Source organism: Pyrgilauda ruficollis, unplaced genomic scaffold, assembly GCF_017590135.1.
Source record: "Pyrgilauda ruficollis isolate IOZ18807 unplaced genomic scaffold, ASM1759013v1 scaffold91, whole genome shotgun sequence".
NCBI lineage: Eukaryota > Metazoa > Chordata > Aves > Passeriformes > Passeridae > Pyrgilauda > Pyrgilauda ruficollis.
This window is the reverse complement of record NW_024531155.1, coordinates 1,947,023-1,970,470: the sequence shown is the minus strand read 5'-3', so window position 1 is coordinate 1,970,470 and position 23,448 is coordinate 1,947,023. Positions and strand designations below refer to the sequence as shown.

Genomic DNA, 23,448 nt, shown 5'->3' with positions numbered 1-23,448 from the left:
GTCTTCAAGGGTTAATAATTACCTGATTTCTATCTTGTGTTTTTTTATTTGTCTGTTTTCTTGGTTTTTTCTTTTTTTTTAGGTTTTTTAGAACTATTTATCTTCTTACTCCTTTTTATTTGTAGGGTTGTTCAGACTCTGAAAATCAGAAGTTTGTCTGGGAAGTCTTGCTACAGTGATCTATTTAATAAGATTTGCAAGAAATACACACTATAAGTTTTTGAGGAACCCCACAACTTTAGACTCAGATTTCCTGAAAGAGGTTTCTTCTGATGCTATAATCTGACAATGCTTAGCAATCAAGCTAATAGTAAAGAACCTTAAATTTTGAACAGCTTCTTTTTCAGTGTGCCCTGTCATTGAATCCCTTGAATGACCTTAATAAAGAATTTAAATATTATTTGATTATAAAAGATTTGCTAGCTGGCAGTGCTGAAAGTTTGTTTCATCAGAAATATAGACTCATTTATTGAGTGGCTTTGCAGTTAGGTTATCACATGTGTGGAACAGCCAAATCAGCCTGGAGCTTTAAGCACATGGGCTAACGCGTAGAACTGAATTACTGAAATAGCTGGGTAAAGCTCCTTTATGTCAATTTAAAATGTGTGTGCTCACCATGACTGGCACAAGACTTGGGTGTTGCATTATAAAAATTGTCTTTTTTTTTTTTAAACTACTCTTGTTTTTAGAGGTTTTCTGATACTATTGTAGCACATTAGTTTGTTTCAATCTGTTGGCAAACAGTTTTGGTAAGAATTAATTTGGTAAGAATAATTTTTCTGTTTTTCCTTGGTCTCTGATTCAGCTGTATCCTCTGTGTATTTGAGGAATATGGTGTGTAAAGGAAGAAAACTTTAAGCTGGGTTTTTGTTGTTTTTTCACAAAATACTAAAGAAAATCTTAAAAATTGTTTTATAATAGTTTTGAAATTTTATATCCATGCAATACCTTAAGAAGAGAAAATATTTAGTATGCTGGAAGATTTATTGCTTTTGTTAGAAGAAACCATTTTCTGTTCTTTTTGATAGCTGCAGACATTTACTGGTACTTAGTAAAAGTCAGGCAACTTTGAGGCGTGACTGGGCCCTTCAAGACCTTTAGCATGTTCTTTTCTAGTGAAATTTGAGAAGCAAGTTTCTGTCTTACAGCAAACAAAAGAAAATACTCTTTGTGAACCACTTAATTGCAGCTGTGTTACTGGAACAAAATGTCATGTGGAGAGAAAGTGTAAATGTGCTCCGAAGGGGATTAGAGAAGTTAACAGAACAGAGACCATTAGTGACTATTAGATTTGACTGTGAAGCTTGAGCTCAGGAACTCAATAAACTGGTGATTGCCAGGAAAGGGGATGGGAGAGCTGGCCTGATCCAGTTTAGTACTTCTTGTATTAAACATTGCTGAAGTTTCTGAAACCACAGAAATGGGAAGCTCTTCCAAACTGAGAACTTATTTAAACTCTTAAAAAAAAAAAAAAAAAAAGGCCAAAAGCTTAATAAGAAACCTTTTGTGATCTGCCTCTGAAGCTCTTGTGTGTCCACATGGGCTTGACTTGATGTTCAGAGAACAGCTGTCTGGTTCCAGCTGCAGTTCCTTCCTGGCTGTTTCATCCTTTGTCTCTTGGAATCTGTATTCCCTTTTGTTCAGATTGCTTAAGGAGGGTTTAAATGATGGATGGTCAAGTTATCAGGGGAATTAATTTTCATGCATGTGACTCTAGAGTAAAAATAGCTGCTCAGGAAGAGAGGAGAAAAAGACAGCAACTCTTCGGTGATATCACAGTTTAGGTTGTAGTTTTAGTTGTTGAACTAAAACAAAAGTTTTAGGCAAGTGAAATATACTGCTAGGTAAAATGGTAAAATATGTAAGTAAACTGTCATTTTAAATGACATCACATGAAAAGTGCAACAAAAACCAACTTGTGGAGACATAAATAATTGGATTCCTTTTACAGATGAGAAACATATTATTTAAGAAGGGAAGGACATGCTGTGTAAGAGGCATTTTTTTGTTCTTGATTCCCTCAACATCAGATTCTTGTGCTCTGTTGATATTACCATGTGTGCTGTGTGTGCTCTTGGGCCTTGCACAGAGTAGTTGAACAGAGCATTTTTCAGTACAAAGCCCATAGTTTTGTGATGTTGTCAGACACTGAAGGAATTTGTGTCTTCAACTGCTCAGTATTAGTGAGCAGAATAGAATCAGCAAATTGAATTTAATGTGATATGTGGAAATTTCCCTGGTGCTTGCACAGTGCAGAATATAGTTTGCAATGTTTTAGGAAATATTTTTGTACTTTCACATTAACTGAACTCTTTGGTATACATATTAATTATCACCGATTCTGTCCCACCCATTGTCTTTGCTTTGAGAATATTAAAGAGCTGAAGATCACAGAATTTAACTTTTCAATGTAATATGAACTGCTGGTTGGGAAGTCTGCTGCTGATGCAAAATCTGTTTGTTCTGCTTCCCTCTTCAGTGGTTTTGGAGAAATGGAAGAGAAACTATTGCCTGTCTAGACTTTAATAGGTTTATATATATATATATTTATGTAGACAACATTAATTTCAAGTCTTATGATGTATTTTCAGTGATAGGCTATAAATGCCAGTTAGAAAAAAACTAGCAACAAACAAGACAAAGTTTGTGCCAAGAAGTAAATATGCATCTAAAAAGAGCAATTGCTTTTTGGAACCTCAGAGTATAAAGTCTTCCAACTTTTTTTCAAAGAATTTGTGGAATTCAGATTTTGCTGTGTGAAAAAAGCTCTACTTAGTCACCAGCAGGCACCTGGGTATATAGAGCAGCTGTAAATTGTGTGTGACTTCTGGGTCAGGAAAGTTTGGGTTTCCTTCACCTTCCTTTTTTCCCCACTCCCATCTGCCAATGGGAGAAATTGGGGTTTTTTATTACCTTTTTGTAGACTGATGGTGTAAAATCAAGGGTGAAACTTGACAGCAACATCTATACAAGTAATTATTGTAAAAGATCCTTAGAAAATGGGAGAAGTCACTCATCAGCATGGTAGGAAGCAAAATCTGGGTTAATGCCAGCTGTCTTCAGTTAATTTTTTTTGCCGAAGCTCAAAATTTTAATCTATACCTTTTAAAAAGCAGGCTGTGAATGGTTCTATACATTTGTTTCCCCCTGAATAACTGGGTTAATATTCACTGTCTAGATACATGGATGAAAAAGGATCTGTAGTGTAAAACCAAGTGGTAAAGCAATTTTTTGAGGAAAAATTACATTTCCTCTGTAATTGATTAGTAATGGTCCACTGAATCCCTTAATTTTTCCAGCAAGGCTTGGTATCTATAATGATTTTTCAATTTGTTTTTCTTGTGTGAAAGCTTCTAATGTTCCTGACTGCCCCTTTGTCTTAAGCTGGGTATTTCTTCGTTGACTAAAGCAGCCTGTCTGTTCTTCTCTCTCAGCTCTCTGATGAAGTCTTGGTTCCAGCTTTTGTGCACAGTGAGGAATCCATGGATAACTTCCCACTGCAGACTGAGATAATACATTTTCCCGTCTCTAAGATTTCCATCTCAAGACTGTAAATTTTGTTCCACCCCTCCTTTTTTTATTTCCTCCTTGCCTCTTTACACTAATACCAAATTGGGTGTTTCTGTAAGCAGTGAACACTTGATGCTTCTCATTGATTGCTGCTACTGCTTTTTCTCAGGTTAAGTGTGTATGCAACTTGAGGTAAACCAGTACAACTGGTCCAGTTTGATAAACTCTCATTCAAATTCAGTATTTTGTAAGCAAAGTTTATGGGAGGATGTTTTGAAACTATTGGTAAAACATTTCAAAGTTTTGAAATCTGTTTCAGACTACTGTCCAAGTGGTGTTTTTTAAGTGTTGCATTTATGAATTTTCTATGGAATGTATCAATGAATAATCTGCAAAGTGTTTAGTTGGCAATGAAAGATAGAAATGGGAGTTGAAGAGGTTCAGCACATGTTTTTTCACACATTTGTGAAAATTTTTTCATAGAAGCTGAATTTTCTCCTAGGAGTTAATTCCATTTGTATACCGAAAATGTAAATAATACTTTTTAAATAATATACTAATTTTTTTAATTTTGCAAGAATAAAATGGAAATACTAAATTCAGGACTGGAATAAAATTTGGATTGTTGTCAAAGTTCTAGACATGCATGGAAAGGATGAAAATTGGTATATTGTATGCAGACTAGATTATGTAAGGCTTGAGCTTTAATGTTTTGAAAGGAGGATTTTTTTTTTTTTTTGGTATCAGGTTTTTCTGTTTACTTTAGGCAGTTGTAGTTACTGTTTTCTTGGGTCTCCATGCAGTAACAGTTACAGAGTTAAACTGTGGTACACAGTAACATCAAACTGATTGTGAAGGCGCAAGGTTTGATGCATTCTTTAACTGGTCTAACTCCCTTTGGGCCAGTTGTATGAATTAAAGATTCAAGGATTGCTGTTATATTATCCTTCTATTCTCCTTTCACTTAATCCTTCTCTGGGCAATGGCTTCAGAGATTAATGTGACCTTCTGCTTGGTTCTGTTCCAATACAGCAAATATCATTTGTACATGGGCAGTACCTGTGTATGTCCTCAATCTCACTAACTTTCCATTGCTATTTGTAGGAATGTTCTTCAAAGAAAAGAAAAGAAGGATGATGCTGTGAATCACTTCCTTCTCAGTTTCTAGGCCTGTAGAGGAAAAGTTTCTCCTAGTTTGACTTTGTTATGCAGCCCAAGGCTGTAATATGGATTTTTGTCCTTCTAATAGGAATGTTTATCATCCAGACAAAGCAAAACTTCCCAGAACTCTGGGGTTTTTTTGGTGATAGCAGGCTTGGTATTATGTCATGGGAGGAGGTGCTGCTGCCTTGTTTTTCCTGTTTCTTTGGCAATGCCATCTTCTGTAGCTTGTTTTGTCCTGCAATCTGTCCAAGTACCAAAACATTATGGAGTGCAGATAGTGTTCTTTGTCCATTCTGGTGTATGAAGCTCAGTCAAATCTGTTACATCACTGACTAGCTGTCTTTGCTATAGATCAGGCAGTCTGTTTTGTCTGGAAGGTCTGCTGAGGAGTTGTAGAAATCACTCTTGCAGGTTTTTCATGCTGCTGTCAAATGATATTGAGACTTTTGTTCTTTGTGGTGAGAATCTTTCTCTACACTCCAAATCCTGTTCACTTTGTTGGCTCAGAAACCATAAACTTGGTAAGCATTTGAAGCTGGGCAGAAATAGCAAGTAGGTGAATCTCTTGTGAAAGAGAAATGCCAAGTTTTCCCACCTAACAGGAAAAGGGCTAATAATCACACCACCTTTGAGGGCAGCTAAGCCATGGAGAATATCGTGTCTGTAGGACTGAATAAATCATGCATAACCACTGAATTTAAGATGAATCATAAATTGGGTGTGTGTTAGAAATTTGTTCAAGGGGCAGTATAGTCAATTTAACAATTGTTCAGTTGTAAACACGTACTGAATCATGCAGTATATAATTATATATTTTTCTTAAGTGTGGGTAGCAGAGTGGAAGGCTGAGGGACTCGAGTTAACTGGTCAGGTTCTGATTAACTCATATGATTTTGGCACAAAGGCATATGTGCTGTGTCAACTCATGTTTTGAAGGAAGATCATGATTTCCTAACCATAGTCATTCCAAATCTTGAAGTGGCTTTGTCTACTAATTAATCTGGAGCTAAAAGCTCCTAATTGCAGGATTTAAACTAGACAGTATAAGCTGCTCGGGAAGGTTTTGGCCTCCATAAAGAGCTCATTTGAAAAGCAAGTTTCCATGACCAAAAATCTTCATGTTTTATGTGGAATCTTTGAACTGATGGCTGTCTCTAGACATGCTGCTAAGTAGGTGTCACACAAACCATACTGTTCTCAGTACTTGGTGTATACCACATCTAAAGAGTTGAGTGGGTGAAAAATAGGTAAATTTTGATGTACACTATTAGTTGCAGGAAATGGATCAGCTATGGATGGTTGGATAAAGCAAATCTGCCTTTAAAGTCAATTTTTTTCAGTATTTGCAAGATGGCTGTGGGTAATATGCTTAAAGACCCTGATAATAATATATTTAACAGAGCAGTCAAAGAACTTTGGAAGTACTGAAATATGAAATCACCAGCAGCAGGAAATTGAGAATTTAAGGAAATCCTATAATGAGCCTGTAGGGAATAATATCCTTCATGTAAAGCTTGTCTTCCATTTTCTGGGCAGTGGGTCTGTTTCCCAGCATGGAAGAGTATACAGCATATTTTCTGCTCACTCTCAGACTTCTAAGTGCCATGTAAATTGGTTACTGATTGGGAGTGTATATGCAGAGACTAAGCACAGCTTTAGTCTTAAATTCATTTCTGTATGCTTGAGTATGGAAGGAAGTGGAGAAAGAAGGGATCTGCAGTCTGAGAGGAGAAATTATCACCTTCTGAGGGTGGAAACAGTTCCTGTGGGACAAGCAAGAAGAGATCTCCATGTTTGCACAGTGTGCATTTAACTCAGAGGTCTGGTATCTTCTGTATTATGGTTTAACCACATACTGTTTCATATAGGACATGTTGGACCTTATTGGTAGGTCACCTGAATTACATTACACAGACAGATTCTCAGCTACTGGGGGAAAAACTGACCTATATCCTGTTCAAGGACAATTTCCAGCAGTCTGCTCTTCAGCTCAGCATCACTGAAAGGCAAATATCTTTCCTATCACTTGAACAGCAATTAAGTGCTTTCAAGAAATAGCAGTTGACTGGATTTTTTTTTTTTTCCAGAAAATGACTTGTTTATGAAGAAAAGGAAGTGCTGTGAAGTCTCTTATGAGGACAGGGGTTTTTATAGATGATGGATGCTTATGAAGTTCTTTGCAGGAAATTATTCTACCTGTAAGACTCTCTGGTGCTGCACTTGCAATACTGTGTGTGTGTGTAGAGTGAAGAGCTAGTTTCTGGACAGATGGAGGTCTCTTACTAGAGTTGCAGCCCATCTGCTGGTATCAAATCTGTTTTTCCAAATGCTTACAGAATCTTATTTAAATCTTCCTTGGCCAAAACCTTTAATAGGCTTTAGGGACCCTCTAACAAGGCTTTCAGGTAGTTCATGTTGGCTTCTCAAAATAGATCAGTGTTCCTGCCCATTTGTAACTCTCTTTGTCCTTCAGGTCTTTTCTCTTGTCCTTCAGCAGAAACTTAATACAAAAGTGAAATATTTGGCCTCTATGAAGCATATGCATGCACCCACACATTTTATATAGATAAACACACATGCCAATGTGGGGACATGCACACACTCTTCTCAACATGAGTGGGCACTGTCAAAAGCACATCCTTCCTGAAGGCTGACAAAGTGCAGCGAGCCAGATATGTAGTGGCATTTGCCAGTGCTTCTCATTTCCTTAGGATCATCTTTCCTTCATTTGAAGCAGCATGGACAAGTCAAATCCAGCCAGCTGCCTGTTCACATCTCTGCAATTCCCTTGGAGAGTTTGTATTTCCTGATGAGGCACCAGGGTATTGTCAGTTATGCTTCTCAGTTGGAAGTGTATGAAGTTGCTTTTGTAAGATTAGTCACTGATTCCCCCTGCTTAAATCTTTGTAAATGTTTTCACACCTAATAGGAGGATAGCATATCACAGACATTTTAAATTGTATTTTCATGCATATAAAAAGTGTAAATCTCACACCTTGTACTACCATGTCTGAATAGAGAGGCTCTCTGAGAGCAAAATTACTTTTTTTTCTTCTGTTACAGAGCAGTACTCTTTGAATGAGACTTGATATTTGCTATTGTGCTTGAATTAGCATTTATTTCAACTTACAGGAAAGCAGAGCAAGAATCTCTCAGCTTATGCTTTGGTCCTAGAGACACAGATTTTCTTGTGCGTACTGTTCTTGACAGCTGAAATGTAGGCCTTTGTTCCATCTTGTCTGTTTTTCAGGCTACAAATTCAGACTTTCACAATAATAATTAGTCATCACTTGTGTGAATAATAGCTTTAGTCTCAGACAGGTGAGTTCACAGATAAGATATCCATGGTGTTATCTATCTGCAGACCTTGTAATGTTCTGTTCCTTATGCCATATCTTTTTTAAATTTTTTTTCCCAGAAATGAACCTGAGAAATCATAACTGTCTGAGAAGGCAACACTTTTTTTTTTTTTTTTTTCTGCTGCAACTTCTGTGTTGTAGAGCATATATAATTGCTTTAGGAAATCTAAATTTTCCAGGAGCTGGGAATATTACTTCTTTGAGCATCAAAGACTGAAGACTTAGTGCATAGTAGACTCTCCAGATGATCTTTCTCCATCAGTAATTATTTGGACTCATCAACTATTTCCACCAAGTTACAGGCAGAAAAAAAGTGTGTGAGGATGTAGTTCAGCTTAGGGCATTGGGTAAGAAAGTCATTGGGAGCCATTAAAAATATTGGAGTATTAGTAAGAACCGAGTAGCTGGAGAGGATGCTGGCTGGGTAGTAACTTTTAAATTGGTTGGGATTTTTTTTTAAATTTTCATGGCAAAACCCACACAAACATGCAAGTGCAGTTTAGTAGAAATATGGTAAGTGGGGTGATCCATGTGGAAGTTTGTCAGCTCTCAGACTGAATGTGTGCTTAAACAAAAAAATCCTGGTGTTGTAGGAGTGCAGCTTCTTTACCTGTATGCACCTGAGGAGAAGCACTGCTGGAGGAATCAGGTGCAGGTAGGTGTCATTCAAACTTCATTCTGTTATTCACACAGTTTTATCTGCATTATCGAATATTATTTCCTTTCCAGGCAGGACATGAGGTGGCTTTTAGTATGAACTGTCCTCTGAATACCAGAGGTTTTTTTCTGGTTGAGTACACAAGTCAGCAGCTCTCTTTCTTCTTGTGAGTGTGTAAGGATGCTGCTTTCAAATGAAGAACACAAACCTTATTCCTGAATCCATTGCATTCTTTACTAGTACCATACATGAGGTCATTTTTAACTATGGAAAAACTGCTTAGGTATGCCATAGTGCCATATTTTATGCTAATGTCTTTTTTCAAAATGTCTGATAGTCAAATATATGAGGCTGACAAAGATTGTTTTGCTCAGATCCACCTTTCTCCCATTAAAGGAAGAAATCTCAAAACCCAAGTGAACCATGCAGTTTAATCAACAGCCTAAAAAGCCATTTGTGGAAGGATTGGATGTGGATATATAGAATTAAAGTCAGGCTTTGAAATAACATATGGTAGGGTCAGTCTTTACACTTCTTAAGAGTATGTTGACTTCTACATTATTTACAAATATACTGCAAACTTAACACTTTTCTTTATGACTAAGGTTGGTGGGTGCTACTGCTTCTCTTCCCCCCCAGTATTGTAGCACATTAACTTACTGTTTTTATACCTATCTGAAGGGCTTTCAAGTGCCACATCCAAGAAAACAGAGAACTCTTAGTCACTTGGCTTAATTTTTTGCTGATCCAGTTGCGCTGCCTTCATGACACTGATTATTACATTACTGCAAGGGGACTGCCTTCCCAAGAAGAGGCATGTTTAAAGGAAGATATCATTCTCTGTTACTGAGACTGAAAGGATTCTGACAGAATCTGAGCCCTTTGGAACTAGCGAATTTGATTGATGTAGTAAAAGTTATCACTTCATTATCATGGAGAGGCCCTAAGCTAAGCTTTTAAAAATCTACTCTAAAGTAAGTTGATCCATTAGTGAAACTTATTGGTAGAGTCCCTGAATTTCTTGTCTGTGGCAATTTATATTTTGGTGTTAAATATTTGAGCATTACTCTTCTCAAACATTGGGAACTGGTTATGAATAATACCATAATATAGTTATAAAATAATGTACTGAATGAAAAAGCAGTTACTGTACTAAGTAATTATCACTACTTCCTTCATTTGCTCACCAGGGCCCGTGTTTCATTTGTAGACAGCTTTAGAATGGCACAGATGGTGGGAAGCAGTACTTACGGACTTAGAATAATGCTTTCCAGTGGCTCCATGACATTTAAATCAGGTGCCTGCTACTATTTCTGCTCCCCTGACAAAAGCTTTCATTCCCTCTTCAGCTGTGCTGAGAGCTGAGTGAGTAAGGACAGACTTCAGTCATGACCTTTTCACAGTATGTGAGGAATGCGTGGCTCTCCAATGCAACAATGGAATAACTGCTGGACTAAAGCTGGAGGTGCCATTTTTGTTGCCTTTTGTCTGATAGACAGCACGTCATCACTCCATCCTGTAGCAAGATGCCTTTTTGCTTCTGGTTATTTCAGGTCATCAGAAGGGTTTAATTTGTTATGTGTGAATGAGGGTGTTTAAAAAGTGTCACTATAGCCAAGCTGCTTTGTAGTCCTGATTTTTTTTTTTTTTTTTTCCTAAAGCTTACCTTAGTCACAGGTCTTCTGCTGCTACTTAGCAATTAAAATGAAAGTTGCAAGTATGAGAAATGCATCAAGGAGACGTGCCCTCTCTGAGGTGGAGCAGATCAACAGCAAAATAAGGGAGTTGCCCAAGAATCTTACACTGACAATTAAACAAAGAGAGGGATACAAGAATCATGCTGCGATTTATGTGGATTAAGCTTACTTTGTAGTGATAATTATATGCTCTTCTGAATAAAATTTTAATATCAAATGTGAAACATCAGCTACCCTCATGTATGAAAAAGCATTCTGCAGTTGCCTAGAAAACATGACTTTCATGATCATTATATGCAATTTGGACTGGCTTTACTAGTTTGCCTAACACGAAGCTTCAGATAAACAAGTTTATCTGGTTCTGGTGATGGAGACAGAAGAGCAAAGGAGGGAGTCAACACTAACCCTAGCTTGTCTTCCATTGTGTGTTCAGGCCAATGCCAAAAGCTGATTTCTTTCCACCTTCCAGGAAAGAAAGAAAGAAAGCGCTTTTTGAGTAAAATAAACACTGCTTGTCCTGGAGCTGCAAGCCAAGATTCTCAGTGTGTCACATTTTTCTGTCTTCCAGATCTGGGAATATAGTACTGATTTAAGGCTTTGGGAGGAGAAATGCTAGCATCTCATCTGTTAATCTGTGTATGCTGAGATAAAAGCCAAGATTTATACTTCTGGGAGTGTTTCCATATTGTGTTTTCTCACAAACTGGAGCTAGTTTCTGTTCCTTACTTAGGAGATCTGAGCTCAAGCAGCAAGCTGTCAGTTTGAAGAGGAAATGCAGTTTCAGAGAAACTTGGTATAGGTTGAGGACTTGCCCAGGAGCATGGGATTTTTGTTTTGCTGACATTTCATCCTGTCTGCTGTGGGGGAGAAAGAGGAGAACATGGAAAGAAAATATGTGAGTGCAAGAAGCTAATCTATTCCATAACAGGAAGAGGGGAGAAACACTTGGGTGGTAATACAATCTCTGCTGGTCTCTCTAAGATGAAAGAGAAAAAATAGTGCTAAGGTAATATTATTATATGGTCTCAGGTTGAATGAAAAGCACCATGGGACTGTGGGATTTTTTCCCAAAAACTTTGGTTCACCTGATTTCTCGCAGTTCTTTAAATACTTTAGAAAAGAGGGGGGAAATGGTAGCTGGATCTTGTGGGGCTGTGTCCCCTCTCTTTGTATCTATAGGAGAAATGAAAAAAGTGGATATGACACAAGGGTTTCTTTCCTTATCCTTCAAGACAATAATTGAGAATAATGTGCAGTAATTAACATGAGAGCAGGACTCTAAAAGAAAAAATCTCTTTAAGCACAGTTGACTTGATTAGCTTGTGTGGTTGACTTGATTGCATGCTTGACTTGACTATTTGCAAATAATGCCTTATTTTCTGGATAGTCTATGCAAATTGGACCTGCAGCTATAGGAAAACCACTTTTTAGGTGTGGATTTGAAAATAAGGTTTCAAAGGCTACTGAAGTGCAAGCTTTCTATCTTGGCTCCAGGGTTTTGCACTTCAGCCCAGTTTCAGCAACAGTATTATTGGGGATAAAATAATTGGTATATGTAGTCCGGATCTTGTTTGTGGGTGTAAGATGTGGGCCAATGTAAATAAAGAGGATAGATGCTAGAATTCTGAAATTACAGGGCATGGTAATGGCTTAAGGTGCTCAGGTTCTGAAATGGGAGAGACCAGACTTTGGAAACTGTCCAGGTCTAGCCCCAGTTTAGTGTCAGAGACTTGTGCCTGTTCTAGTGCTTTTAGAAAGCACTTTGGCTTCAGTGAGTGCTGAATGAAAGTGTCAGTGTTTTATTTTCAGGCAGCTAATCATGGCATGAAAAAGGTGAATTTTAAGAGGTTCTCTTGGATAGAATTGTCTTGTTAAATGTACTTCTGCCTCCAGGCATTTATATCTCCAGAGGAAGAAGCCCCCTCCAAGAAGGGGCTCTTGGCTCATCTGCTAAGAGAAAAGTCTCTTCAGAACCTGCCACCTTTTGCCTAAGTGTCCCTGTGGAGCAAGGGGGCAATATTGCTCATATTCAGGACAGTTAAGGTCAGCTAACAGTGTTTTACATGGGACAAATAAGGTGGGTTTTTTCTCCACTGAAAGTATTTTGTATGCATATAGAGCCTTCTTGCTCTCTCCTCTTTGTTTTAAATTTTGTCAAAGGATAAAATTTAATATCACGATATTTTATATGATCATTGAGAAATGCTAACACTTTTTGTTATTCTAGATTTTTTTCACTGTTTCTTGCACATCTAAAAACACCTGCAGAGTGTATGCCAGAGCAGTTGCTTTTCATGTTTCTTGGCATCATATTCCTATGAAATATCAAGTGCAAGGTAGTGCAGGCATTTCAGTTAGCTGATGTTAAAGTACAGCTTTTGACTAAAAGTTTTTGTTCTGAAGTTATTACAACATTGGGGAAAAATGTTGATGCACAAGGTAAGGAAAAAAAGCAAGGGATATGTTAATAAAACCAAAACACCAAGTGTCAGGCATCAGTTAAGTTGAAGCAATTTAGCCTTTTAACTTTTATTGTTTCTAGGAACTTTTTTGACAAAAATTACTGTATTACAGTCTTTAATAATCACTGTTATGGCAAAAGCTTCTTAATATTTTGGCTGGCGACAGTTCAATAAAATTTGGAAAGAACGGCCTTTAAAATTTTCCAAATTCTTCTTTGCTGTTGGAGACCTTCAATTTAAAATTTAAAATGTGTGAGGAGAAATGGTGGTGGTTGGGGGAAATGAGAATTCTAAGCACTTAACTTCTGCATACACAAGCAGTTAAAAAGTGAAGACTTTGTAAGTGGTAGGGACAAAAGTATATATCTTGCAAACAGTCATTTTGACAGAATTACTCTGTCAAGGGCTGCTCCTGTTGTGCTTTCTGTCCTCCTTGGGACAGAGCACGTGGAAGGCTGCCTGGTGGGGTAGGCACTGTCTGGATGTTCCTTAGGTGGTGTGCTTTTAACATGGGTTGCCGGGACTTTGCAATGAGACTTTTTAAAGCCAGGAGGTCACTGAGCTTGCTTTCAGGCAAGAGCCAGAGCCCCATCCCACTCACCAGGGAGTGTGTGAGCTGTCTGTCTAGAGGGAGGAGCTGGCAGCTGGTGCTCAGGAGGTAGACAGGCTCTTTTCAAAAAGTGAAATATGGGAGAGGCCTCTGTCTTAGGCAACATTTTTCCCCGTGACTGTGCTGCCTGCATGGCTTAGGGCTGAATGGTGCCAAGAAATTTGCACCCAGAGCTTGTTAATACAAATGATTTACACCTGAATTTACTCTCTTGTCCTGGAGCATTAAAGTTGTCTCCATACAATGCAACTCCCTTCCTGTGGAAATAGTATTCCTGTGTGGTCTGGGAGTAAATTCTGCCCCAGAACAAGCAGTCTGTCAGGTTCATGTCTATGCACCTCCAGTGTTCTAATTTGTCCACTGCCTTCCTACACTGTGTTGTGCTCTCTGCTGTGTGACTCTCCCTGTTGGGATGTCCTGTGGCTGTGATCTCATGTAAGTTTTGGGTGTGTGAGTACTCCATGCCCTAGCAGTTCCTGTGGAGTTCATACCACCTAACCCTGAGACTTGTCTACTCTGATCCCATCTCCCTGTTGTCTTGTATTAAGAAGCCATCATAATTCTGCCCCAAGAAAAGGGGAAGTGAACTCATCCTTGGAAGGTGCACCTTTCCATGTTCTTTAGTCTGTCCATCCTTATTACAAGGGCACAGAATTCCAGATCTTGCTTTTCTTGGATAAAGAGGAGACGGGGAAAGGACTTGTAGCAAAAAAATGGGTTGACATGAACTATGAGTCCATAGAGAACTTTACATCTAGATTTCTTTGCTGGTCAACCTGGAACACTGAAAACCACAGAGACTGCCGGGAACATCATTTTGATACGGTATTCTACAAAAACTTCAAATGTTTTTCTCTTAGAAAAATTACTCCATATAGTCCTTATATTGCAATTTATCATAATGTTTGGGTATTGCATAGAACCAAAAGCTTTTGTATGAATTGAACATTTGAGGTTTCTGTATTCACATAGGACCACACACTATTGAGGGTTCCCAGAATCTGAGGAGACAGGGAATTTGGAGGAGTTGTGCATTGCAAACGTCAGCATTCCTACAAATGTCTTCTTGTGTAAAACATCCAAGACAGACAAACTGGTGGGGGAGAAATATGTGTTGAGCCAGGCACTTCCACTGTCAGCTCCAGATCGGTGCCTGGCTGATGACAGGTAGGCTGGGCAGGTGGAGAAACCTGGCCTTGCATTTTCCTGCGAGCAACTTCCCCCCAGCTTTCCTCAGTCAGTTCCTTGGTGCTAGAGAACCATTTTGTGGGAGGTTTTTTAATCCTCATAACCAGCATGTTGCTCTGCCCATTGCTGAGACAGACAAGCACTGCAGCCTAAAGATAACTTTGAGGAAGAAAAGTCACAGAGAAAGTTACCAAAACAGTTAGTGAAACAGATCTGCTTCAATGAGAGTACAACTCAAATCCCAGCTTGTGGCATTTTGCATGTGGCTGTGCTGGTAATGACTGGTTTTGTGATAGATTTTGCTTGGGCTTTCAAAATCATAGTTTGGTTTTGTTGGGTTGTGTTTGATTTTTATTTGTCGAGCTCCTGCTATCTGTAAAATGCAAGCAGATCTTGTTGCTTGCACTGCTACAGCAGAGGCCTGGGTGGCTGGGTGTGTATATTCATATTGCTTCGTACTGTGATCAAGAAATTGTTTGCTGTAGGATTCTTTTACTGTTGATATAATGTGTTTGGGAGTTTGAGCAGACATGCTTATGGTCTCTGTTGTGTTGTTAAATAGGGAATTGGCTTGTATCTGCTACAGAACAGTCCACACTATTTAATCACACCTGAAAGGATGCAACATTTTGCAGAATGGGGAAAAGGGAAGTGGCAGAGAAGGATTTGGGGTGATGGAGAGGGGATTGTTGTTCTTATGCTTGGCATTCTCCTTTAGAATATTTATCACAGAAAGTTTTCATTTGGAGTTCATGTATTTTTAGTCCCTAGGAGAAGATGAGATATTTTAATCCAGACAGCTTCATTCTAGATTTACCTACTGAAATTTGACACAGTGGCATGAAATCACAGAATTTTCTGGAACAGTGAGACCAGACACTCACTCTGTGCCTGGTGTATGTGAATCTCATGCTGACTGAAAGCACAATTTTCTCTGGTTTTCCTTCCATTTATTGCAAGTCTACATTGGTCCCTACCTTGCCATTTTCATGGTTTATTTATTTTTCTCTTTGGGAATTCACATTTCATCTTTCTTTTAAATGTATCTGAGTCTGCTTTCCCTTCTACTCTCTCTTAATGATGACTTTTGAACATTAATTGTTGAAAATATATCTGGCTTAGTAAATATGCACAGTAATTGAATGCTGCAGACTGGCAAGTTGTGAGATAAGGAAAAATAAGCTGTGCTGAGAAGCAGCCAGCAATATGTAATTTTTGAGTAGTAGTATGGAATTCTGGGTGAAAAAGCTAGTATTTTAGCAAGTATTGTCAAACCCCATGTTTTCAGTTAGAAACTGCAGGATAGTCAGCCTTTTATGTTGCCATTATATGTGTTTAGGTGGGTTATCTGTAGTTAAAAACACATGGAAGGCATAAACCTGCCTAAACAGTTAGGAAAATAAATATAGTCTGTAAGCCTATTCCTCTTTAAATTTGTTAGGTTAGTATCCTACGCCTGAGCCAGGATTGTATGGTGTGATGGGGAGGCTCTGGGTAGGTGATTTACAGGAAGGGGCAGGAGCTTCCAGCAGTACCGTTGGGTCATCTGAAACTGTTGGTATCAATTACTGGTCTCCAGACCATAAGTATTGCTTCTGGAATTGTATTTTCCATTTCCAGCAACAACTTTGGAGCCTTTGAGACAAATAACAAACTTACCAGTGAGTCACAGTATACCTTAGGCTCTTACTACAGCTCACTACCTCAAGATTTTATTCTCTGGGCTTTGGAGAGAAGTATGGAGAGAAGCCACTGCAGCTGCATCCTAATCAGAAATAGAAATTGGCATGAGTGCTCAATCTGAGAACATTCCATAGAAAGCTGGAGTAATTAGCAGACACATGGTTTATTTGCTCCTGAGCTTGTTGAACGGTTGAAGCTTTGCTTTGCCAGAATATTTAGGGATGCAGTCTTTGGTTTTCAAATGGTTTTGGACAACAGAATATTATATTGTAGTGTGGTGGTTTAGCTCTTTCAAAAAATAGCGAAGCATAACTTCTTTTATCTGGGCAAAGAAATCTTTGTTTTCTGGGGATGTAATATGCAGAGTGCTGCTAACAGTTTTATTGTGGGTTTTACCTGAAAGGAGAAGCTGTTCCATAGCTATCTATCAGTTCCATAGCTATTTTGCTTGTGTGCATATTTGCAGGCAGTGCTTCTCATAATATGGCCATGAAATACTATCAACAACTCTGTGAAAGGAGGAAGAGCTTCCTTTTCTAACAACAGCTTCACTGACTTAAACCTGTCAAAGTCGTGTCAATAGATGATTTATTTTAATAAACCTGTAACTACTGATCAATCTGTTATCTTTATTAACAGAGCAAGCTCTTGCCCACAGTTTGTGAATTAATGCTAGCTTGTTGAATTTATGGATGTAGAGCCTACAATATTAATATGTATCATTATATTCTTAACATGAGTTTTTCTGCAGTAGGTGCTCAAAATTCTTTATTACCATAGGGAACATTTTGTATTATCGATATTTGGTGGGTTCTGCTAATGCTTGAGAATTTTTGTGACTGAGGGTTGAACATGAGTTATTACTACTTGAATACTGCATGCACGGAGAAGAAAATGTCATTTAGTCTTACATCAGTCTGTTTATTTCCCAGGTAACATGCATGTGTCACTAGCAGAGGCTCTGGAGGTTCGGGGAGGACCATTGCAAGAAGAGGAAATATGGGCTATTTTGAATCAAAGTGCAGAGAGCCTTCAAGAACTATTCAGAAAAGGTAAGCACTTTTTAAGACTGATAAATACAGAACTGGAAACATCTTAGTTATATTAATGTGCCATATAAGTAAACTGCCTTGTCCTTCCTGGGCTCTAAACCCAAAAAATACCTTGCTCCTAGGTTGTCTCTAGGTAAGTGCCTCTCTGCACCACAGCCCAAAGGTTGCTTTCAGCCTTCACTTCATGTTCTGCCAGAACCTGTGGCACATCCCAGTTCTTGTGGTGGTAACTTCAATTATTTTAGACCCATTGGAGTGAGATGGAAACATAGGAAAAAAGTGATAAATAAGTCTGAGACCACTGGAGCATTTTGGTATTGAAGGGCACACGGAAATGAGTGCAGTACTGTGCAGTCACGACCAGTGTGCTCTGAAGAGATTTTGTCTCAAAGGTGAAAAACAGAAAACTTCACCAGAGGGCTAGGTATGATTCTCCAAAATGCAAGTGGCAGCACCTACGTAGCTACTGAAGGAATGTGGCGTTGACTTGTACTTCAAAGGAGTAGAAGTATTTCTTCTTCCTCCCACCTCAGTAGGCTCCAAGCTCAGCATCTGCAATACTGCTAATAATACACATTTTAGCACTAGGTCTGAATATGGAAATTTTCCCCTTCCTTATGTTTCCCTTTCTTTTCTTTAAAATCTGCAAGTCCTTAAGGCCTTTCCCTCCCTTTCTTGCTATTTTTTTTAATAGCAATAAATGCTTAACCCAAATATTGAACTTCAGTAGCATCTTTAACTTGTTCTCAGATGACGTATATATTCCCATGATTCATCCTAGTATTTCAGTACCTTTATGGGGTGTCATCTCTTTATATCTGAGCATGCATATGTAAGCTTATTCAGTTTTATTAATTAAAAATCAAAGGCTCACACTTTGAAAATACTCATTGTTTTGCGACATTACTATGCAAGGGGCACATCTTTGTTATTTAGGGCAAAATATTTTGTATGTTTTGCAAACATTTGATGTAGAATTTTATCAAGATTCAACATTTAGGTTATTTTGGGCTGGTTTTTTCAAGATTTGATTTAGACAGTCTGTTGAGTCAGACACTGGCTCTGTCTTATGTATTGCACAGTCTCTGAGAGTGGTTTCTGTTCGATAATTGGCAGGCTCCAGAGAAGGCAGATGTGGGCAGAAACTGCTATATGGTGCCTGATCTCTGATCACACTTGACTTAGCTTTACAAATATGAATTTTATCAACTTCTCCAACATATTTTTTGCCAGGTGAATTGTAGGTAGTTTTGACATCCCATTCAAATTTACCTTCTTCCCTTTACAGTGTTCTCACAGCCTTTGTGTAGTAAAAAGCTTTCCCTATTAAGAATGCTGAGTTTGTTGTTGCAGTTTGAGCAACTGACCTGTCCTGCTACTTCTCATATTGCAAGAAAAGGAAAGCTGACATCTGCTTTCCTCTCTTTCACCCTTTGTTGTCTCTGAGAGACAGTCAGAAGAATTATTTCTTTTAAGAGGGCAGATTGTTAAGACCTTGACTTAAGAGGGATCTTGGATGATTAAAGGTTTACTCTTGTAAACTTTGCAGGAATTGACACATGGAGCTCCATCTTCTAATCCACCTGCAAGATCACAGTTGTATGAGCACATAGTAGTGGTTTCACTACTAATTTTCCACTTAAAACTTTATCCTAGGTCTAAATTTTGTTCTAGAAGGGAGTATCTACTGAAAATAAGAACTCATCCTTTCTTGTCCTGAGAATAGTGCAGAAAAGTTACCATAATCTTTTTGAAGACTGCATGCAAGCATCAACAATGAGAACACAGTCAGCTCTCCTTCAGAAGAACAAGTACTGAAAGATGAGAGCACAAAACAGAAATCTGCCCCAGGACTTCTGATATGTGTTTTTAAGGCAGGGGAATGTTTGCCAGCCAAGACTGGCTAGGTGGCAGAAGCTTCTGATCTTACTTCCTATCCATGAAGACCAAAACACAAATTCAGATAAAATCAGTGCCAGAAGAATCTGTCTCTTTTTTGGAGATGAAGCTGTTTTATTGAGTTATTTTTCTGCTAGTTCAGCAAACCGTTTTCAGTTGCATGCTGTTAATTAACCTGGGATATAGCCTTTGGTAAAATGCACTTCAAGAGACACTCAAATGAAAGAGCTTTTCTGGGTAGCAAAGGTTGATAAAGGTAATCTAATTCCTCCCAGCAAGAGTTGGATAACCAGACAGTCTTTAATGAAGGTTGTCTTCACTCAGGAAGCAATCTTGAAACTTTTTTTGTCATCTTGAATATCAGTTTCTGTGCTGGCTTATGAAGGTGGTGTTGATGTGCAGGAATAGAAAATGTGGAGGTTCCTCTAGGCTTGTCTGACTCAATTTTGCTTTTTATTTGTGGAGGGCTTGTAGCAAACAGGGGATTCTGAAGAAATCTTGTTTTCCTTGGTCAAATTTCAGGCCCATTTCTTCCATGCATTTGGTGTGGAAGAGCTATTTTACAGCAGAGGGTGAGTTTCCAAAATTCTTCAGAACTGACTGATCACTCCTGGGCCAAGGGAGATAGGGTATGCTTTTAGCTTCTGCAAGATGACAGCATGTTCAGCTTTGACCAGCTCTCAAAAGTGCTCTTCCTCCCTGTATGGAGTCCTGGAGTCCCTGAACATGCCGTTTTGTAACAAAATATAAAGCTTTGCTGAATGTTTTGTAAATTTTTTCTTCAGAATAAATTAAATTAGGCATATTGTTCAATGGTCTGTGCACCAGCTGTTTTGAAATGAGGGGGATAAAAAAGGCTGTGGAAATAGCTAACTCTTAAATTGCCATCTGTTGGCAGCCTCCCCGCACCAGCCCAGGAACCAGAAACACCTAAAGGAATTACCAGCCCAAGTAATTATTTATGTATGTGTTCCTGGTAGAGTTTTGGTAGTTTGTTTCAAGTTGGGAATCTTGCTATCACTCAGTCAACTGAGAATCTGTTCTTCAATTAATTTCTTACTTAAGCTAGTTTCTGGAAATTAGAAAAAATGTCCAGAACAAGCTTCTATTACAGATTTGAGGACTTCTCGATATATAGAAGTTGTGCATATCTTTTAGTGAGTCTATCTTCTTAGCCATCAAAGCACTGAATAAGAGAAGCACAGGATGGAGATCCATTGTCTTCATGGTTAACTGTGTATCACATCACACCTTATTCAGCAACAGATACAGAAATGTGCATATTTTTATCCCTCTTTGTATTTACGGTTCTAAGAGATGTTGAACTCCTTAAAAATACTTCACACATTTATTTCTATCATTATAAAAAAATGTAAGCTTAGATTGAAGTGCCCAGTTGCTAATCACCAGTTTAGAAGATCAGCTCTGGTAGCTGTGTTGTCAGCACGTTATAAGCTGTTAAATGAAGGAGAAAGGCAATCTGGGACTCAGTTGCAGATCTGACATCAGTTGCACTGGTGATGTTGAGATTAATCTGGAGATTTGAAAAGGCCGATACCAGACCTGCCCTTCTCTTACATCTGTTTAATTATCTGCAATAACTATTTTGTTGTTGAAAGGGTGTATCAGCTGTTTCAGACGTGCTGTATCTTGCACTCAGAACTCCATGAGGTCAAAGAAACAAGTCTTTGAAGTAATCTCAAATGTGAGTGTATAAGCATAAGGAGAATGCTGTGCTCGCTTGCTGCTGAGAATTATAAAACAGGCGTCCCTCTAATTTGCTAGGTTTAACTGGAAAAGATTTATCTAAACTGGAAACTGGGAAAGCCTTTGTATGTCACTTAGGCCACTCCTGTTCTAAAGTGTGCGTTGAGGATTCTGAAAATAATTGGACCTTAAGTTTGGAGACATGTATCTAAAGGAAGGGGTAAGAGAAGGGGGAAAGTGAGTCTGATATTAAAAAGACAGGTTGAGCAAAGAAAGAAAGTCTTTGCAAGTTGAATGTCTTGCAAATTTGCATATGGGAAATTATTTTTGTAAAGAAAAGTTATATCATGTGACAGTGGATGTAAAGGAGGAAGATTATGGTTTTCAGGGACCTGTAAATCTTGCTAACAGTCAAACTACTGTAGTTGCTTTGCTGGAGTAAGTGTAATGAAAAGAAGGAAGGCAAAGTGTGAAATGTGTTGGTGGGGACTAGTGGCGAGTCCAAAGTAATCACAGACCTAGTTGGGATGGAGTAGGAAATTCATTGGTTTGGTTGACAAGAAGAAAAATACAATACGTAGGGGTAAAAACCCAAATCCTCATTTCCTAGCTCATCCTTGTTGGCAGGTGATAAATGATTGCTTTTTCCCTTTGCCTGTAACTGTTGGGGAATGATTTTTCTTTTTTCATCATCTGGTGACATTTGATCTTTTGGTTGCTGAGAAGGAGAGAGACTGGGCTTTTGTAATTTTATTGGGGTTTTAAAAAGTTTTTAGTTTCTATTCCTCATCCCTTCCTCCACCTCCACCCACCCTACTCACACCAAAGAGACTTAGTGACTCTGCACTCTTGGCAGAGCTCTGCTGGATGTGGTCAGCACGACTGTGAAGTGAAGTGTGTTGTGTGATTGTGGGGCAGCTCAGGCGCAGAAACTGATCTCAGAAACTAATTATTCACCCTGTTTCTTGCTCCAGTATCCTCAGGAAAGAGTACATCTCAGTTTTCCAAGGGGTTCAGTATCCCGTGAGAGCTCTCCTATCCTTTGGTGCCAAAGGGAGAGGGAGCAGACATGCTGCAGTGCTGCCTGCCCTGCACAGCAGGCATGCAGGGACACGCTGTGCCAGCCCAAGGATGAGAGGATTTCCAGCAGAAGTGGTCCCGTGTGCTGGCATCATCCTGCAGGCTTCCTGGCCAGGCTGCAGGGGAGTCGGTGGTCTGTCTGCCTCCAGCCTGGCCTGAGCATACAAATTTTCAGATTACTTGTCTCAGTGAGGGCTATAGAGGAAAACAAAGATGTGTATTGAAAACCTTGTGTATATTTTTGGGTTGTTCTGTGCTTTTCAGACGTGTGTGTGTCTGTGTGCTCTGTGCTAATGGCTGTGGCTTAAGAGAGAAGTGGGGGAAAAAGATCCTGAAGGACTGACTTGACTGTAGCTTGGGAATTCAAAATTACCTGCCATCAATAATGTAAAATAGATCTATTTCAAATATTTGTCTTCATGTTTCTTAGAATGTGGTGGGTCTTTTTTATCTTAGACTATTTGTATGCTGTTAAAGCACATAAAGGATTTTTTCCCTCTCTCATTTGTTTGGCAGATGCTCTGTAGCTGAAGATTATTTCTGGTTTTATTGTGTTTAAAGCCAGTTCCCTCTCTCACTTCAAGTAAGACCACGCTATTTATCTCTGCCTTGGCACTGCTTGAAATGCTGTGCTCTCACAAGTGTTTTGTTACCGAGTTGCATAGCTCAGGAGTTAACTCAGAAGGCTGGCAGCTCTAGCACAGTTGAAAGCCCAATGGATAGAAAATTGACCAGGAGCCATAACCTGAATTCCAGTGCCTTTAAAAAAGGGGCTTGAAACCTGTTTGGTTTTTTTGGTTTATTTATGGTTTTTTGTCATTTTCCTCAGTATTTTCAGGAGTATGTTACCCTTACTGCTCTTGTAAATTATTCTGAAAGCCTAAACAGAAGATGACATGAATATTATCACTGGAAAGTAGTTTCTTTTGTTTTCCTATAGTTGCTGGCTGTTTGATGCGTTGCATCTTTGCTACTTTTTTATCCATGGTGCAAACACATTAGAGTAGTGTTACTAAAAAGTATTTCCTTAGGTATATCTACCTGGTTGGAGCTTTGAGATAGTTATTTTGGCTCATGATGCATGCCTTAAGGAAGAAACTGAAGAATTAATTGTTTTATCCTCATCCTTCATAACACTAGATGAGATTCCCTGGAGTTGTGATGTAGGCACTATGATCTGCTACATAAGTTATAGGCTACTGAAGGAGGAAGCTGAGAAAATATCAGTAAAACGAGCCTGGCAAAATCAGTCCTTTTTCTAAACTTCCTATATATCACATTAGTTTTACATTGCTTCAGGTCATGAAGATTCTTCGGTGGGGGTGGATCAATAAATTCAGACTCTATAGAGGACAAATGCTCCAAAGTTTGTTGAAATT

General features: G+C 38.7%; 1 protein-coding gene across 1 annotated transcript in view; it reads left to right on the top strand.

Annotated features, from left to right (window-relative positions):
* Positions 1 to 23,448, top strand: part of PTPN13 (protein tyrosine phosphatase non-receptor type 13) — a 112,393-nt gene that overhangs the window by 7,504 nt on the left and 81,441 nt on the right. Inside the window, exon 2 of the mRNA XM_041489254.1 lies at positions 17,264 to 17,383. Within this exon, the coding sequence (XP_041345188.1) occupies positions 17,269 to 17,383 (115 nt within the window). The 5' untranslated portion in view covers positions 17,264 to 17,268. The remainder of the gene's footprint in view (positions 1 to 17,263; positions 17,384 to 23,448) is intronic.